Source organism: Grampus griseus, assembly GCF_964374135.1.
Source record: "Grampus griseus genome assembly, chromosome: 1".
In the NCBI taxonomy this organism is placed as follows: domain Eukaryota; kingdom Metazoa; phylum Chordata; class Mammalia; order Artiodactyla; family Delphinidae; genus Grampus; species Grampus griseus.
Window position 1 is genome coordinate 14,364,895 of NC_139017.1, and position 20,689 is coordinate 14,385,583.

At 38.0% G+C, this 20,689-nt stretch overlaps 1 protein-coding gene across 1 annotated transcript in view; it reads right to left on the reverse strand.

Moving 5' to 3' along the window:
• USH2A (usherin) overlaps positions 1–20,689 on the reverse strand; it is a gene marked incomplete at its 5' end in the record, with an annotated part of 770,156 nt that overhangs the window by 317,021 nt on the left and 432,446 nt on the right. The window contains one exon of the mRNA XM_082666701.1: positions 1,813–1,992. Within this exon, the coding sequence (XP_082522827.1) occupies positions 1,813–1,992 (180 nt within the window). The remainder of the gene's footprint in view (positions 1–1,812; positions 1,993–20,689) is intronic.

Below are 20,689 nucleotides of genomic sequence, written 5' to 3' on the forward strand. Positions count from 1 at the left end.
ATTATGATAATGACATGGGTAAGCAACCACAGAGCAGAGATGAAGATAAGACTCAGCAGTTGACTTCAGTCCAACTGTACCACCGTAAAACAATATTCAGTTTCCTCCTGTTTGCACAATATTAACCCTTCTAGTAACCCACTGACAGACATATTCGCACAGTGTATATTGAGTTAATAATGGCAGCTTGCTGTGTTTAACTGAATCGTAGATACACACACGCATATATTATAAATTATTAGGCCACACATTCCTAAACATACAATGGATTAAATTCACCCCTTTTATGAATGCAATGTAAATTGCTGTAAATTACAAACTATCTAAATCAGTGTTTAGCCAGAAAATGAGTATGTAACTCAAATATGCCACGTACTCTGTTAAGATGTCACTATGCCACGGAAAAATCTCCATTAAAGCACTAATCACTCTTTAATACCTAAATATAAACAAGGGGTATTATATATTAAGGTATAGAGTCATCCCAATTTTTTATCCCTTCAAGCATATTGGGTTACAGTGAAAAATGAAGATAGGAATATCCAAAGTTTCTTTTGTTTTGTTTTGATTTTTTGGTCTCAGTTCTTAAACAGGCACCCACCTAAATTCAATTCCCTTCTTTATTATTTGTTCATACAATATGCAACTGAGTTGATCTGCCCCAAAAGTCGCTCTCAAAGTGTTCTTTTCTTAAACAATGTGGCTTCAGCCATTTAGAGTTTCAATTGTTTGGTAAATATCCATTCATTAATTCTTATAATGTCATAAAAGGTAGATAATAGTGAGTGGTTTTTATGACACAGCAGGTAATGAATTCTTCCTTGGAAGAGGGGTTCCATACGAATTGTAGATTAACCCTTATTTTCCTCTGGTGATGAGACCTTTGTTGCTCTTATGCTCTTTACGACTGGAGAGGGATTTTATCCAGCCCTGCAGAATGCTCTTAATGTGGTAAGGACATTATCCTTTAGTACAGAACGCACTGGATCCTGAAGCTGGGCTACAGGCCGACACTGGGTGTCCTAGGGTCCTTTTCCTTTGGTATTTTCAAAAAACATACAGTTCTAAACACCAAATCGAGAATCGTGTTCTTATTAGTTTGAGGCATGCTTTCTGTTCAAGGGCTGTACATATCAATCTAAGGGAGATTTTTCTTCTTAATAATTAGTTCCCATAAATAGTTAGAACAAGGGTGGAGTTGACTGCAGATCACAATAATTCTGAATAAGTCAATCTTTTTTCATAGAAATAGTTAAAAATAGCCAGATTGTGTCGCATTTCACATGTGAAAATGACGCTATTGAACTCTAATCATTAGGACATGGAATTTAAAGGTGTTTTTCCAGTGGTGTGAATAGAGTTTTCCTATTCTATTACCCTCACTCTGCCTTTTTTTTTTTTCTGTCAAATGAGAGGTTTAGATATACTTCTAAACTAGTTCTACAAAAAACCAGGAATGAGAACCACTTGTATGAGAAAATTAAACCACAAATGGAAAACATAAATTTTGAATCTAAATGAAGTCTCAGACAAAAAAGCATTTCCCAGTCTTCTTAACATGCAAAAGCAAGAGACACATGTGTGTGTACATACACATACATGTAGACTCAGTGCGAGATGAAAGTGGTCTCAATGAAACAACATCAATAAAAGGGTCTCAATAGAACAAACAAGAACAAAAACAACCAGAAATACAACTGAGACTCTAAGTTCTAAAAAAAGTTAATTCTAACAATAAACAAGGTGTTCAGTGGAGACTTAGTTCTAGGGCATTTATATACATTTAGATACCAACGTTGTTCATAGACTTACCCCCTGGCGGCATTGAAATCATTACGGGATCACTTGTCAAGCTGCCTTGGCTATTTGAAACATTCACTTGTACTGTATAGTTAGTAAAAGGAACCAACCCATCGATGAGCACCGAAAGGCTGGTCTCTTCACCACTGTACATGACTTGTGTGCCATTCAGAAGAGTGTAGTTGTCGTCTGCTGATTAAAAAAAGAAAAATATTTAAATTGGTGCATACTTAAGGATTCTTTCCTGCTATTATTTGAATATTTTCTTGGGTTTCTAAATATACAGTACTAAACAGAACTATGTATCAATGCCCCGAGAGACATTACATGTGCTATTATCAACATGCATACTTTTATTATTTTGTGAACGAAGTGTTACCTCAGTTAATATTATGTTTTCTAATCTATTTAGCACAGGGATTGAAATAACTGGACTGATAGTCTAAGACAGTATGAAACCTAACCACAAGTATCATGCCTATAAGTAAATCTACGGGCAGATATATAAATTGATCACTTAATGGATTATTTACAATTGTTTGAGATTTTTTTTTTAAATCCTTGAATTTTCTTTGATGTGCGGACTGGAAAGAAGCCATACTCTTTTCCCCCAAATGGAATGGTTCTGGATATAAACAGTACACGCAAATGCATGTGTTATATGTTTCATTTATTATCAATTGGTGTATTTTCTGCTCATTTCGCTTGAAAGGTGAGCTGACCGCTTTCTATCTAATGCCTCTTTAAATCAGGTTTGGTCAAAATATCCTGAAAAGCCACTAGGGATGGGAAGTAATATGTGCCCACTTTGATTAGAAGATCTATTTTTTTAGCTCTATGGGTAAATGCAGAGGTTGCCTACCTGTATATAAGAATCACCATAAACGAGGCATCACCACGTCCTACCACTACCATGCTTCCAAAACTTCAGCAAACCCATTCTCAAATCTTAGCATGTCTAGGACATAGGAAAATACTGCTGTCTGATAACAATATTTTATCTCCCTCTTCTAGGCAACTGGGTTACATTCAAGGTTAAGGAGAGTTAGAAATTAGGCTTAAAAATAGGGCTACAACCGAAAACTGTATTGTAACATTTATTTCACTTTCTATGATAGATGCTTTCCTGAAAAGTTTCCATGAGGCAAATTTTTCAAAATATTGCTTAATTTGGTAAAATGTAGTTATACTTACTCTTAAAACACAGAACAAATAATTAAGAATAGCAATATTTACTTCAAGTAGCGTTCTCCCTTTGCCAAAACACTTTTTACTATGTACCTTTAATTTTTCCCACATAAATTCTACAAAATATAAGCAAACAGAAAACACACATGATGCTGGACTTCAAGGAGAAAGCATATTTTCAAGATCCCTGGATACTGATATAATCTTTATTGTTTAAATGTGTTAAAAGGTAAAATATGGTCACATATGAAAAGTGATCTTGCATTGTACAGTAGACAAAATTTAATAGTTACAGTATTTACAAAAATAGTATATTTTTACATAGTTTAGTAGAGTATGGCGCAAAGGAAAGTACATAAATTTGGTGATCAAAGAGTTTCTGCATTTGAGCCTGTCCTTATTCTTCAGCAGTGTGCTCTTTGTAAGTTACTTAATATTTCTGAACCTCAGGTTTTTCTTCTGTGAACTAGGAATGAGAGTACTCCTTCAATTGCCATGTTATTACCAAGGTTAAGTGGGATTTCTTTACAGCAGATGTTCATCAACAGCAGCTAAGAATACTACTGTTTCTTGTAATCCATACAGCAGATACATTCCAGACAGATGTTTAGAACTAGCAAGTGATTAAGAATTATTCACTCTGTATTTTACTTTCTCAACTACCTACCTACTATATCCCCCCCCACATCCATCCAACAATATATTATTAATCAAAATCCTAAGGTTCTTCAATTAATAAAACAACACTAATCTCATTCACTACCACTGGGCAATTGTTCCATCAGGTTGTATTTCAAACTCTAAAATTAATAAAGATCAAATGATAAAAAGAGGAACTCATATCTAGTTATGAGCACGGGTAAGGGTAACTTTAAAAATATATCAATTTTTTAAAAGATACTTATAATAACTTTGGGTTGGAGAACTTAGCTGAGAATTTTATTGCTGCAAAATACACAGGTAGGTTAAGTGTTTTTCATGAACAGAAGAAACCCCTAGTTAGTGCAAGAATTTATTACTCTGAACTTGAAATTGGCAAAGGACTGGTTTGTTCCAAAGAAAATAAATGGTACTTATGGGCTAAAACATGGGACTAATCATTTCTATTCATGCTTGGTAAAACAAGATAAAGACATATTCACAGCTTAAGAATGGTTTTACGTTCCCCAAATTTGAATAGACAACACAAATATATATGTGAAGAAGTTACGAAACCTACAAGTAGCTGTTGCTAATTTCCTAATGCATTGAGAAGACATTTCCAAATTACGCTACACTAGCTTCCATAGATTCTTTACAGCAGGTCAACTTGATTATTGAGCTCCAGCTGCACGCAGGGAGTAGACTTTGCTAGGTGCTGATAACGGTATGCACCAAACGAGTAAGACCTAGTTCTTACGCTGAAGAAACTTGGTTAAGATTAATACGAATCCCTTCTAACCATGGTCTAAGACAAATTTCATTATCCACATCTGAAGATCTTCTCAAGTTCCCATAATGCCTAGCTCCTTAAAAACATTTTCAGTTATAGCTGAAACAATTGCTGCTATTGTCACATGCCCAGCTGTAAAATTTCAAAAAGGTCAGTTTATCCCAGGAGACCCAGACAGATGGTCTACTGCTTCTAAAGTAGTATTAACTGTACACATCTTACAAAAGATGGTAAGCTGCAAAACAACAATGAAAATTATAAAAATAAGCCAGGAGAATACAGTTTTACACATTTTAAGCCTGGTGCAATCGTAAGCTCAATGAGTTAACATCTATTATGAAAACATTGGTGCGGTTTTTTTCCCTTGTATTTTGTTTGTCTTTGAAGCAAATTTCAGGCTGTAAAACGAACACTATTGCCAGCTTTGAAAATGGCATGGCAGGGGGAAATATATTAAGTACCACTTTATTCTAAGTTTCCCAGATAACATTAATACATGGTAATTATACAATTAGTTGTAACATTAAGTCCTAGTTATAGAACAATGATTACTCAGTAATTATAAGAAGTATATAATTACTCAATAATTATGAGAAGGATGCAATTACATAACCGTTTCGTTCAGCTGAAAAAAAGAACGTGTACATCTCCAGGAAGCATGCAGCTGAGTGAGTCAAATGTTCTCTCAGCCCCACTAACATACAACTCAATTCACAGACCTGAAGCAAATGACAGGATTTCAACCCTTTTGCTGAAGCTCAAAAGTCTCCAGATTCAAAACCAGAACAGGACCCAGAGGTTTCAGCTCTTCTCCACTTCATTCTCCCTGCCTTCTCTTTCTTCCTTTGAACTTTCCCAATTTGGGCTCCTAAATATTGGGGGAAAAATCTTAAAAATGCAGGTCCTCTGATCCTCCCTTTTGAGAGGGTTGGGCTTTACCACTTTTCTCTGCATAAACTTTGTTTTCAGTGGGCTGGAAAAGGCAGCCCTGCTGGTTCAGCCTCCAGAATCAAGCTAGAAAATGTTCAAGCGATAAGCATGTCCTATCACAGGTGACCACTCCTGTCTGGTCGGCCTCAGCGCTGACCCTATTTGTGAGTATCAGTGGATGGTGCAGGCCCGGTTAAGATTCTGTGTTCTGGAACCAGAGCCCCCCATCGTCCACCTTCTTTGGCTGTGGTCTGTGCCATCGGGCTTTAAGTGGGGATTGCACTAAACTCTTTACACAGTGGGACTGTCTGTACCTGTGTTCCAGGGCTCACCCACGTCAAAATCGCCTGGGGGGTACTTCATAAACATTCACACACCTGAGTTCCACTCCAGAACTACTGAAGTATAACATCAGAGGGTATCAGGAATCACGTGGAGATTCTTCTGAAGTATGCAGAACTACTGATTTTAGGGTTATTTGACCCATGTTCAAGGTGGTCTTAAAGTAAAGATCAAAATTCATTTTCTTTGCTTGCAAAAATAATGAGGTTGCATTTGACATTCTTATTAATGATGCATTTAGATGTTAGCTTTGGGATGTACAATGTTTACTCGATTAGTGAAACAATGCATCTTTAGAAAGTGTAAACCTGACTTTTAAACCAGACTGTCTTAACAGACTACAAAATCTAGTACAGTTGTTCTATAAGAAAACTTAAAACATGCATAAAAATAATTTTTTAAATGAATAAAAAAAGGAAAGAAAAGGAAAAACTATATCATGCAAACAGCAACCCTAAGAGAATTGGCTATAGCAATATCAGATAAAATAGACTGTTAGACAAAAACCGTTATTAGGGATAAAGAGAGATGTTTAAAAATGATAACAGGTTATTCCATCGGGAATATATAATAATTATGGACATATATGCACCTATATATTTCTGATTTTGATCATAATAAATTTTTTTTGCTCATTCTAGACTTTATAATAAATGAAACCATGAAGTGTGTAAAAAATGAATAAACCTTATTGCACACCTGAGAACCATAACTTAAGAAATTCTGAATTAAAAGTCTCTCTCCCTTTCTTTCTCTCTCCACTGAGGATTCAGTGGAAAGGAAGGATTCTTTGTACACTGGCCAGTATCATGCAATCACAAGGAAGAAACATATTTCACATAGCTCACACAAAATTTTAAAATAAAATCCTCAATGCTATTTCAGAATATTCCACTTTCTAAAGGACTTCCAAAAAGGTTAATTCTTCCAGTCCTACTTTTCTATTTTATTTTGAGGAAAAAAAGTGTTACATGAAGAAACAATCGAAATAAATCTCACATGCCCAACAGATTTCACATGTAAGGAAGTTTTCCTTCAGTTTCAAATACAAAGACCTACTAAAATGTTGACAACATGAATGCCCATTTCTAAGGCTAAAATCTTACTTTTAATGTTCTTATTGCTGAATAGTAGGATATTTTCTATATAATTAGTTTTTAAGCCAAAACCAGCATAAACAGATATTTTCACACGTATGATTCACAGATGCGTAAGTGATGGCTATTCCGGGAATATCATCCCGTGGGGTTCTCTAGATTGAAATAACATAAATGGGTATCCTTTCCGATTCTTGTTATAATCATTGTCACAAGCATCTTAATGCACCATATATTCCATAATTTTTTTTTCCTCTGTGCTGTACTGCTCTGACCTTTTCAATATTCTATAACTTAACTGGCTGGCCGTTTCAGTTCTCTCCTTTTTACAGCCTTATTAACTTGTGGGAAAGAGGTGAAATGAACAGCCAATCAGAATACATAATACTGCAAAGGTCAGCGTAGTCTTGTAACTATCATCACACACAGAAGACTGTATGCCAGGCATTAACATCCTGATATCTTATTCATGTGACAAAGATTGTAACAAGAACAGAAAATGGCACAACATGAATCCATTCTCATGACAAAGATCATAATAAGGAATGACAGCGAACAAACCAAACTCATTCTTGTTATCGTGTGAGGTTTTGCATGTCAGACCTGGTCCTGTTTAAGTTAGCCTTTTTCTGAATCCAATTACACCTTATGGTAGAAAAGGTGTTGACTAATTTTCCCACTTCTGGCTGGAAAAAGAAAATGCTATATTATTTCCTGTATTGGGGTCTCAATTTTAGTGTTGTTCAGCCTCACCTCATCATTACAGAATTCTGCCAATCCCCAAATCAAAAGACATTGAATGGCAGATCACAGATTAGGGCCATGTGGCCAAAACGCCCTTTAATGGGAGCTAAGAATTCTAGGTCATCTAGATAACACATATTAATATTTAAGTCACTTTTTTTTCTTCTTTCTAAGGAGATTATTTCAAATTATTCTACCCATGATGCAATTGCATCCTCCAGACTTCATTATTCTAATAGATCTTACTTTGGTAGAAATCTGAAAGTATTTGTTTAAGTTACTATATAGGTAAAAGGACCTATTCCTGTCTTTAAGTTTTTGCCAATGTAGAAAACCTTTATAGATCTCTACCTACATAGCTGCCTTCCCCACAGAATATTTTGAAAGAGAAAAAAAGGCCTGTGAAGCACTTAGGGCTCTGAGGACAGTGTTCTATGAATGCATCATACTTTTACCATTATTGTAATTACTATAATGGGATGTTTAATTAGTTGTCATCTAGTAAAAGCCGTACTTCTTTGATTCCTTTTTAAATTTGTCATTCTACTGTTAGGACAACTGTAGTTCAGGGAATAAATACATGGAGTATTTCATCAATTCACTACAAGGTGCTTCAGAAACATTTGCCCTGAGTCTGTGCTCATACAAGAGCAATAATAGTTCTATAGATATTAAGGATCTTTCTGTTTTGTTTTGATTTTTTTTTAATGTGTGGGCAAGGGTATACCAAAGTTGCATGACTACCCTTCTAAATATTTTAAATACCATTTTTTAAAGTCCTTTGGGGCATGGTGTCTTTTCATCAAGTTTGCTCTATGTACCACAGTCAGATTTCCTAAATGCTCTTATTTTATTAACAACAGAAAATAATTATATATAAACAGTGAATTCAGAGATTGATTATGTGTGTGGTAAATTAGGGAAGTATGGTCCATTTTTATCAACTATGTTGTGCTCTGAAAAGTCAGATTTTTTTTCTCCTTTAACCTTTTTTCCCCCCATTTGGACACACTGTCAAAATGAACAAACAATTGCCATTATCTCAATTAGCCAAGAGCCGTTTGGGAAAATACGCTCCCACAGAAAGTGTTCTCTAGATTCCAAACTAAACATTGGACAGACATGAGCTTGACTAATCAATGAACAGAAGATGTTGTAGGAGAGCCTTACTAAACACACTGACCATGCTGAGCCTTGAGTACCACTGGTATCAGATGGAGAACTTAACAGGCATCAATCACAGAACGGAGTCAGTCACCAATTCTTAATGAAATGTTTGGAATCTTAGTTTCAATGCTTAGATACATGCTTGAGACAGAGCCTCCATTAAAGGAGAACATGGATTTTTCGGAGCACGGTATTTGGGTGAGAATTATGCCATGTTTTGCTGGCGATTCTATCAGCTTTATTCACTGCAGTCATGGAGTCACGTGTTCCTGGGCTAGTTATCTATTGCTGTGTCATCATCTTAGCACAAACTGAGCAGCTCAAAACAACATGCACTCCTTATTTCATAGTCTCTGTGGATCAGGAGTCTGGGCAGATCTTAGCTGGGTCCTCTTGCTCAGGGTCTCAAAAGGGCTGCAAACAAGGTGTTGCCTTGGACTATAGCCCTATCTCAAGGTTCTACTGGAGAAGGATCTCCTCCAGCTCAGGTAGTTGTTGCAGCATTCAGTTCCTTGCAGGCTGTTGGAACTGAGGGCCTCGTTTTCTTGCTGGCTATTGCCTGGAGGCTGCCCTTATTCCTTCCCACATGGGCCTCCCCAACACGGCTGCTTGCTTTATCAAAGCCCACAAGGGAGAGAGTCTCCTGGCAAGGTGGTTTACAATCTTAGGTATCACTGTCAGAACTAACAGCCCATCCCCTTTTGCCATAGTCTGTTGGTTAAATACAAGTCACAAGTTTTGACCACATGCAAGGGGAGGGGATTAGACAAAGATGTAAGTACCAGGAAGAGGAGATAATCAGATGCCATCTTAGAGTCTGTGTGTTACAGGTTCTAAGCTACGGATATGAATCACCTTGCTGGAAAGAGATTTAGGAATAAATTGTGAACTTTCAAGGTTTATATTTTTGAACTTATGGTTACCAAAGGGGAAAGACGGGGGGAGGGATAAATTAGGAGGCTGGGATTAACATATACATACTACTATATATAAAATAGATAATCAAAAAGGACCTACTGTACAGCACAGGGAACTCTACTCAATACTCCATAATAACCTATATGGGAAAAGGAGCTGAAAAAGAATAGATATATGTGTATGTATAACTGAATCACTTTGCTGTACACCTGAAACTAACACAACATTGTAAATCAACGATACTCCAATATAAAATAAACATTTGAAAGAAAAAAAACAAAAACAAACAAACAAAAAACCAAAGCAAAAAACCCCAAACAAACAAACAAAAAGTTTATGTTTTTGGAGAAGAATAGATCAATTAGTACAACAGAATTGCCTTTCCAAAATACCTAACAACATGGAAAAATTAGAACAAAAATAACAACATTAACAAGACCAGCTGAAAATCTTGGAGCACATATAAAGGCAAAGGAACAAATAAATGGCATTGACTTTGAAATCTCACAATAAGTTCCTAATTTTGCTCCTGGAGAAAGAAATATAAACCAAGGAATCTTCTCTAATTTGAAATGAAGTGAACCTGAGTAGAGTTTGTACAGACAGGAAGAGGAGTCAGGGCTGGCCACCCTGCTAAGCTTGTGCTGAGTTGGGGGAAGAAGCTGAGGTCTCCGGGAGTGGGAGATGCATGTGCATAAATGGAGGGGGTGCTGCTTCAAAGGACAGTTAATGGGATCTCGGAAGAGACAGAGAAACTAGATGTCCTAGAATCCTGTTCAATGCATCCATCCATATCCTCTATTTCAATCCCATTCCTCCCACCTTTACTCCAAGGCTACGGACAAGTACATTAACAGCAACACCCAGTTCTCAAAGTTTAGGTTGAAGGAAGACTAACTAGCACCAGAAAGAAAAGACGTGGACCACAGTCAGAACAAATGAAAAGTCTGGACCGAGCTGCCCATACTAGGCATAAGCCAGATGAGTTTGAAGGAAGAAATACAAAATATGCTTACATATAGCCAAAAGGAAAGAAAGGATCCCAAGATAAAAAGACAACCACACAGCTCCAGGGGAAAAAAAAGATATGTATTCTCTATAAGATGAAAAAAGGATATTGCAGAGGCAGAGAAACAAATTGGAAATTAGAAAAAAAAAAAATCATGAAGGATTTAATAGACAAGTGAGAAAAAAGCAAGGAACAGAATAGCAACAGCTAAAATCTAAATCAATAGCATGATGGAAAGCCTCGAGATAATCATCATCAATGCATAAGAAAAAAGATCAAGAAATCAGAGATGTGGATCAAGATGATAGAGATGTGGAGAGAAAATGATCAGAAATATAATTTAATTAATTATTATTATTTTGGTAAATGAAAGGAGAGCTAAAGCTCACATGGGCACTTGACCACAAGATTGCCAGTTGGATGCTTCCACCTTGGGACCAAGAAGCAGGATGAGGCAAAACAATGCATGGCTTAGGGTCAGTTAGGGTTTCTTCTCGCTGTCTCGAGAATTGTTGAGAATGCAGAAGCAGAGCTGCAATTGTCCAGGGCTGCTAAGTGGTGGTGCTGCTGCTGCCAGTGGGGGTGTCCTCCTGTCTGTAACCTGAGGCACGAGCTTGTCTGGGCCAAGCTATTTGTAGTTTCTGTACAAGTATGACTCTGCCATTTTCTTGTCCACTTTTTGAACTGCTCAGTTCTCCTACAATAATTCATTTTTGGCTTAATTAATCAGAGTTGTTTCTGTTGCTTGCTACCAAGAAACCAGTCATGAATTGAGAAAGGTCTGAAATGATGTTTGTCATTTGTTAACATTAGTTACTTATAGGTAGTGGGATTTTCATGAATGCCATTACTCTATATTACATGAATGTTTAAGTTAGCATGCATAATTTTTGTGAAATCCAGAGAATCATGAGAGGGTTGAAATATCCAAGGAAACTATATGAATTGTATTTAAATTTATAAATAAATGAGGATCCACAATCTACAGGCTACAAGCCAAATCTGGCCAGAAACCTGTTCTTGTAAATAAAGTTTTATTAGAACACAGAAAATTACACGTCTAGGCATTGTCATGTTACAACTGCACAATTCAGCAGTTATGGTAAGACCATGTTGCCTGTAAAATTTAAAGTGTTTACTATGTGGCCCTTTACTGAAAAAGTTTGCTATCCTCTGAATTAAACAATTGAAGTGACAACCTTTTAAAAATGGTCTGCCTTCCTGAATAATGAGATTTACAATTTTTACATTGATTTTCTTGAGTAAACTCTTTAAAGAGTGGAACAGGGTATGTTGGAAACAATACTGTATTGATGGAGCCCTATCTTACATTGCTGCACTGTACTGTTGTTGATGCTTTGAAGGCCTTTCACTATCCAGTGCTTATAAATGCAAATTACTGAAAAGGAGAAAAAAAGCAGGAAGAAAATATGTTATCGAAAGTCCCTAATTCCACATGCCCAGGAAGTTTGCAAATGGAAATCCAAGTACATCATAGTGACGATAGCTGCTGTTCTAAAGGTTTGATAAGAGTAACTGAAGAGGGGATCTTCCAGATGGTGGAGAAGTAAGACGTGGAGATCACCTTCCTCCCCACAAATACATCAGAAATACATCTACACGTGGAACAACTCCTCAGAACACCTATTGAACGCTGGCAGAAGACCTCAGACTTCCCAAAAGGCAAGAAAATCCCCACATACCTGAGTGGGGCAAAAGAAAAAAGGAAAAACAGAGACAAATGAATAGGGATGGAATGTGAACCTCTGGGAGGGAGCTGTGAAGGAGGAACAGTTTCTACACACGAGGAATCCCCTTCACTGGTGGAGATGGGGGTTGGTGGGGGCGGGGTGCTTCAGAGCCATGGAGGAGAGCGCAGCAACAGGGGTGCAGAGGGCAAAGCGGAGAGATTTCTCCACAGAGGATCAGTGCTGACCAGCGCTCACCAGCCTGAGAGGCTTGTCCACTCACCCACTGGGGTGGGTGGGGGCTGGGAGCTGAGGCTAGGTCTTTAGAGGTTCGATCCCAGGGAGAGGACTGGGGTTGGCTGCGTGAACACAGCCTAAGGGGGCTAGTGCGCCACGGCTGGCCGGGAGGGTGTCCAGGAAAAACTCTGGACCTGCCTAAGAGGCAAGAGACCATTGTTGCGGGGTGTGCGAGGAGCGGTGATTCCTCCCCTGTCTGCCCAGAGAAGGCAGAGGACTGCCTAAACGAGCTCCAGAGACAGGCACGAGCCGTACCTAACAGCCCGGACCCCAGAGATGGGTGTGAAACTCTAACACTGCTGCTGTAGCCCTCAAGAATCCTGTGTGCAAGCACAGGTCACTATCCACACCTCCCCTCCCAGGAGCCTGTGCAGCCTGCCACTGCCAAGATCCTGTGATCCAGGGACAACTTTCCTGGGAGAACACAGGGTGGGCCTCAGGCTGTTGCAATGTCACGCCGGCCTCTGCCGTGGCAGGCTCATCCTGCATTTCAATTATAAGCACCGTACCCCTCCCTCCCCCCACCCCTGGCATGAGTGAGCCAGAGTCCCCTAATCAGCCACGGCTTTAACCCCATCCTGTCTGGGTGGGAACACAGGCCTGAGGGTGACCTACACGCAGAGGCGGGGCCAAATCCAAAGCTGAACCCCAGGAGCTGTGCAAACAAAGAAAGGGAAATCTCTCCAGCAGCCTCAGGAGCAGCGGATTAAATCCCCACAAGCAATGTGAGGTACGCTGAATCTGTGTAATACCTGAACAAACAATGAATCAGTCCAAAACTGAGGTGGTGGACTTTGGAAGCAACTGTAGACTTGGGGCTTGCTGCCTGTGACTGACTTGTTTCTGATTTTTATGTTTACCTTAGCATAGTTTTTACCGCTTGTTATCATTGGTGGATTTGTTTATTGGTTTGGTTGTTCTCTTCTTTTTTTTATTACTTTTTAAAAATTTTAACAATTTTTAATTTTGTAATTTTACTTCTTTTATTTATTTATTTATTTAAAATGATTACTTTTTCTTTCTTTTTTTGTCCCTTTTCTTCTGAGCCATGTGGCTGACAGGGTCTTGGTGCTCCAGCCTGGTGTCAGGCCTGAGCCTCTGAGGTGGGAGAGCCGAGTTCAGGACACTTGACCGCCAGAGACTTCCCAGCTCCACGTAACATCAATTAGCAAGAGTTCTCCCAGAGATCTCTGTCTCAAGGCTAAGACCCAGCTCCACCTAATGGCCAGCCAGCTCCAGTGCTGGATGTCCCAGGCCAAACACCTAGCAGCACAGGAACACAACCCCATCCATTAGCAGAGAGGCCGCCTAAAATCATATTAAGTTCACAGACATCCCAAACACACAACCAGATGTGGTCCTGTATATCAGAAAGACAAAATCCAGCTCCACCTACCAGAACACAGGAACCAGTCTCCTCCACCAGGAAGCCTACAGAAGCCACTGAACCAGCCTTAGCCACTGGGGGCAGACACCAAAACCAATGGGAACTATGAACATGTAGCCTGAGAAAAGGAGACCCCAAACAGAGTAAGTAAAGCAAAATGAGAAGCCAGAGAAATACGCAGTAGATGAAGGAGCAAGGTAAAAACCCACCAGAGCAAACAAATGAAGAGGAAACAGGCAGTCTACTTGAAAAAGAATTCAGAGTAATGATAGTAAGGATGATCCAAAATCTTGGAAATAGAATGGAGAAAATATAAGAAACGTTTAACAAGGACCTACAAGAACTAAAGAGCAAACAAGCAGTGATGAACAACACAAGAAATGAAATTAAGAATCCTCTAGAAGGAATCAATAGCAGAATAACTGAGGCAGAGGAACGGATAAGTGACCTGGAAGATAAAATAGTGGAAATAACTACTGCAGAGCAGAATAAAGAGAAAAGAATGAAAAGAATTGAGGACAGTCTCAGAGACCTCTGGGACAACATTAAATGCACCAACATTTGAATTATAGGGGTCCCAGAAGACGAAGAGAAACAGAAAGGGACTGAGAAAATATTTGAAGAGATTACAGTTGAAAATTTCCCTAACATGGGAAAGAAAACAGTCAATCAATTCCAGGAAGCACAGAGAGTCCCATACAGGATAAATCCAAGGAGAAATATGCCAAGACACATATTAAACTATCAAAAATTAAATACAAAGAAAAAATATTAAAAGCAGCAATGGAAAAGCAACAAATAACATACAAGGGAATCCTCATAAGGTTAACAGCTGATCTTTCAGCAGAAACTCTGCAAGCCAGAAGTGGGTGGCAGGACATATTTAAACTGATGAAAGGGAAAAACTTATAACCAAGATTACTCTACCCAGCAAGGATCTCATTCAGACTCAAAAGAGAAATTAAAACCTTTACATACAAGCAAAAGTTACGAGAATTCAGCACCACCAAACCAGCTTACAACAAATGCTAAACGGACTTCTCTAGGCAGGAGACACAAGAGAAGGAAAAGGCCTACAAAAACAAATCCAAAATAATTAAGAAAATGGTAATAGGAACATACATATCGATAATTACCTTAGATGTAAATGGATTAAATGCTCTAACCAAAAGACACAGACTAGCTGAATGGATACAAAAACCAGATTTGTATATATGCTGTCTACAAGAGACCAACTTCAGACCTAGGGACACATGCAGACTGAAAGTGAGGGGATGGAAAAAGATATTCCATGCAAATGGAAATCAAAAGAAAGCTGGAGTAGCAATTCTCATATCAGACAAAATAGACTTTAAAATAAAGACTTCTACAAGAGACAAAGAAGGACACGACATGATGGTCAAGGGATCAATCCAGGAAGAATATAACAATTGTAAATATTTATGCACCCAACACAGGAGCACCTCAAAACATAAGGCAAAGGCTAACAGCCATGAAAGGGGAAATAAACAGTAACGCAATCATAATAGGGGACTTTAACGTCGCAATTTCACCAATGGTCATATCATCCAAAATGAAAATAAATAAGGAAACACAAGCTTTACATGACACATTTAACAAGATGGACTTAATTGAAATTTATAGGACATTCCATCCAAAAACAACAGAATACCTTTTCTTCTCAAGTGCTCATGGAACATTCTCCAGGATAGATCATATTTTGGGTCACAATTCAAGCCTTGGTAAATTTAAGGAAATTGATATCGTATCAAGTATCTTTTCTGATCATAATGCTAAGAGACTAGATATCAATTACAGGAAAAATACCGTAAAAAATACAAGCACATGGAGGCTACACAATATGCTACTAAATAACCCAGAAATCACTGAAGAAATCAAAGAAGAAATCAAAAAATACCTAGAAACAAATGACAATGAAAACACGATGACCCAAAACCTATGGGATGCAGCAAAAGCAGTTCTAAAAGGGAAGTTTATAGCAATACAATCCTACCTCATGAAACATGAAAAATCTCAAATAAACAACCTAATCTTACACCTAAAGCATTAAGAGAAAGAAGAAATAAAAACCCCAAAGTTAGCAGAATGAAAGAAATCATAAAGATCAGATCAGAAATAAATGAAAAAGAAATGAAGGAAAGAATAGCAAAGATCAATAAAACTAAAAGCTGGTTCTTTGAGAAGATAAACAAAATTGATAAACCACTAGCCAGACTCATCAAGGTAAAAAGGGAGAAGACCCAAATCAACAGAATTAGAAATGAAAAAGGAGAAGTAACAACTGACACTGCAGAAATACAAAGAATCCTGAGGGATTACTACAAGCAACTATATGCCAATAAAATGGACAACCTGGAAGAAATGGACAAATTCTGAGAAAAGCACAACCTTCTGAGACTGAACCAGGAAGAAATAGAAAATATAAACAGACCAATCACAAGCACTGAAATTGAAACTGTGATGAAATATCTTCCAACAAACAAAAGCCCAGGACCAGGTGGCTTCACTGGCAAATTCTATCAAACATTTAGAGAAGAGCTAACACCTATCCTTCTCAAACTCTTCCAAAATATAGCAGAGGGAGGAACACTCCCAAACTCATTCTACGAGGCCACCATCACCCTGATACCAAAACCAGACAAAGATGTCACAGAGAAAGAAAACTACAGGCCAATATCACTGATGAACATAGATGCAAAAATCCTCAACAAAATACTAGCAAACAGAATCCAACAGCACGTTAAAAGGATCACACACCATGATGAAGTGGGGTTTATTCCAGGAATGCAAGGGTTCTTCAATATACGCAACTCTATCAATGTGATACACCGTATTAACAAACTGAGGGATAAAAACCATATGATCATCTCAATAGATGCAGAGAAAGCTTTCAACAAAATTCAACACCCATTTATGATAGAAACTCTCCAGAAAGTAGGCATAGAGGGAACTTACCTCAACATAATAAAGGCCATATATGACAAACCCACAGCCAACATCTTTCTCAGTGGTGAAAAACTGAAACAATTTCCTCTAAAATCAGGAAAAAGACAAAGATGTCCACTCTAGCCACTATTATTCAACCTAGTTTTGGAAGTTTTAGCCACAGCAATCAGAGACGAAAAAGAAATAAGAGGAATCCAAATTGGAAAATAAGAAGTAAAGCTGTCACTGTGTGCAGATGCCATGATACTCTACGTAGAGAATCCTAAAGATGCTACCAGAAAACAACTAGAGCTAATCAATGAATTTGGTAAAGTAGCAGGATACAAAATTAATGCACAAAAATCTCTTGCATTCCTGTACACTAACAATGAAAAATCTTAGAGAGAAATTAGGGAAACACTCCCATTTACCACTGCAACAAAAGAATGAAATACCTAGGAATAAACCTACCTAAGGAGACAAAAGACCTGTATGCAGAAAACTATATGACACTGATGAAAGAAATTAAAGATGATACAAACAGATGGAGAGATATACCGTGTTCTTGGACTGGAAGAATCAACATGGTGAAAATGACCCTCCTACCCAAAGCAATCTACAGATTCAATGCAATCCTTGTCAAACTACCAATGGCATTTTTCACAGAACTAGAACAAAAAATTCCACACTTTGTATGGAAACACAAAAGACCCCGAATAGCCAAAGCAATCTTGAGAAAGAAAAATGGAGCTGGAGGAATCAGGCTCCCTGACTTCAGACTATACTGCAAAGCTACAAGACAGTACGGTATTGGCACAAAAGCAGAAATATAGATCAATGGAACAGGATAGAAAACCCAGAGATAAACCTGTGCACATATGGTCACGTTATCTTTGATAAAGGAGGCAAGAATGTACAGTGGAGAAAAGAGAGCCTCTTCAATAAGTGGTGCTGAGAAAACTGGACAGCTACATGTGAAAGATGAAATTAGAACACTTCCTAACACCATACACAGAAATAAATTCAAAGTGGATTAAAGACTTAACTGTAAGGCCAGACACTATAAAACTCTTAGAGGAAAACATAGGAAGAACACTCTTTGACATAAATCACAGCAGGTACCTTGCCCACCTCCTAGAGAAATGGAAATAAAAACAAAAATAAACAAATGGGACCTAATGAAACTTACAAGCTTTTGCACTGCAAAGGAAACCATAAACAAGACGAAAAGACAACCCACAGAATGCTGGAAAATGTTTGTGAATGAAGCAACAAAGGATTAATCTCCAAAATATACAAGCAGCTCATGCAACTCAATATCAAAAAAACAAACAACCCAATCCCAAAATGGGCAGAAGTCTAAATAGACATTTCTCCAAAGAAGATACACAGATTGCCAACAAACACATGAAAGGATGCTCAACATCACTAATCATTAGAGAAATTCAAATCAAAACTACAGTGAGATATCACCTCACCGGTCAGAATGGCCATCATCAAAAAATCTACAAACAATAAATGCTGGAGAGGGTGTGGAGAAAAGGGAAGCCTCTTGCACTGGTGGTGGGAATGTAATTTGATACAGCCACTATGGAGTGCAGTATGGAGGAGGTTCCTTAAAAAACTAAAAATAGAACTACCATACGACCCAGCAGTCCCACTACTGGGCATATACCCTGAGAAAACCATCACTGAAAAAGAGTCATGTACCACAGTGTTCACTTCAGCACTATTTACAGTAGCCAGGACATGGAAGCTACCTAAATGTACATCGACAGATGAATGGATAAAGAATATGTGGCACGTATATACAATGGACAATTACTCAGCCATAAAAAGAAATGAAATTGAGTTATTTGTAGTGAGATGGATGGGTCTAGAGTCTGTCATACAGAGTGAAGTAAGACAGAAAGAGAAAAACAAATACTGTACGCTAACACATATATATGGAATCTAAAAGAAAAAAAAAGGTTCTGAAGAACCTAGGGGCAGGACAGGAATAAAGACGCAGACGTAGAGAATGGACTTGAGGACATGGGGAGGGCGAAGGGTAAGCTGAGATGAAGTGAAAGAGTAGCATTGACATATATACACAACCAAATGTAAAATAGCTAGTGGGAAGCAGCCACATAGCACAGGGAGATCAGCTGGGTGCTTTGTGACTACCTAGAGGGGTGGGATAGGGAGGGTGGGAGGGAGACGCAAGAGGGAGGAGATATGGGGATATATGTATACATATAGCTGATTCACTTCGTTATACAGCAGAAACTAACACAACATTGCAAAGCAATTATACTCCAATAAAGATGTTTAAAAAAGAAAAGAAAAATGCATAACTGAAGAGTATGGATCAACTTGGAGGGCATTGTTCTAAGTGAAATAAGCCAGGCAAAGAAAGACAAATCACTTATATGTGGAATGTAAAAAATACAACAAACTAGTGAATATAAGGAAAAAGAAGCAGACCCAAAGATATAGAGTACAAGCAAGTAGTTACCAGTGGGGCGAGGAAGGGGCAACATAGGGGTGGAGAAGTGGGAGGTACGAACTATTGTGTAAGACAGGCTCAAGGATGTATTAGACAATACAGGGAGGGACTTCCCTGGGGGTCCAGCGGTTAGGACTCCACGCTCCCAATGCAGGAAGCCTGGGTTTGATCCCTGGTAGGGGAACTAGATCCCACATGCCGCAACTAAGACCTGGCACAGCCAAATAAATAAATATATAAATATTGAAAAACAACAATACGGGGTGTATAGCCAATATTTCATACTAACTGTAAACAGAAAGTAACCCTAAAAATTTTATAAAAATAAAATTTAAAAAAAGGAGTAAATGAAGAGTAATTAATGCTCCTTGGATGAAAGAAAGAAGGGTTTATTATTTCAACTGCTTCTGAAAGGCTTTTTTATCCTTCTGGAGTTCTGTGCCTGCCAGAGGTCACTTGCCAGACATAAAACAACCCCTTCCTACAAATCTTAATGAAACAAGGTACATGGCTAAATAAGGCTAAAATATTTGCTGAAGGAGGCAAATGCAGTGTTAATATTGCCTTGGAATTTATTTTAAAGAAAGAATTTGATTGCCTTATTCTAAATATAAGGAAATGAATTACTAAATGGTTTAAGTGTGCCTGTGAAAAGATCTGGCTAAAGAACCAAGAACAGGTGGCTGGAGTCTGAGGCAAGAGAACTATAACGTGGTACCACGAGTCCCCGAATAGCATTCAATACGTAAAGGATCGTAAGACATAAATTTGTTTGTAAAGCAAAGAGAGTTTGATATATAAATGTTGCCCTCTTGAGCAACAGCTCAATCAATTTTGCTCCCTAATTTAAAGTTGAACTGTTTTTCCCTTTTGAGTCCCACAGATAGTGGCTTTGTAGCCTGGATAATTCTAGAAATGAAAAGAACCAGTTTGAGAACCTTCAAAGGCGTTTTATCCACCTTAACTGTTTTCTTACTGTTAACCTAGATCAGTTAATGTGCTTCGGCTATAAAATAGTGTGAAAACAGGTAACATCTCTGTCATGACAAATAGTTAATCACTTACCTAATGCTAAGAATGCAACTTATAGCCACCAATTGTATTGATTTTTTTTTAAAGAAAGAATAAAGTTACTTTAAAACTTACTTCATCTTAAGGAAAATATTGAGAAATGTGAACAGTTTATTAACAATGTTCTAGTTACCTATTATTTTAAGTCTTTATCTTTTAATCCTTGCTCATTCTTCAGGCTTCCA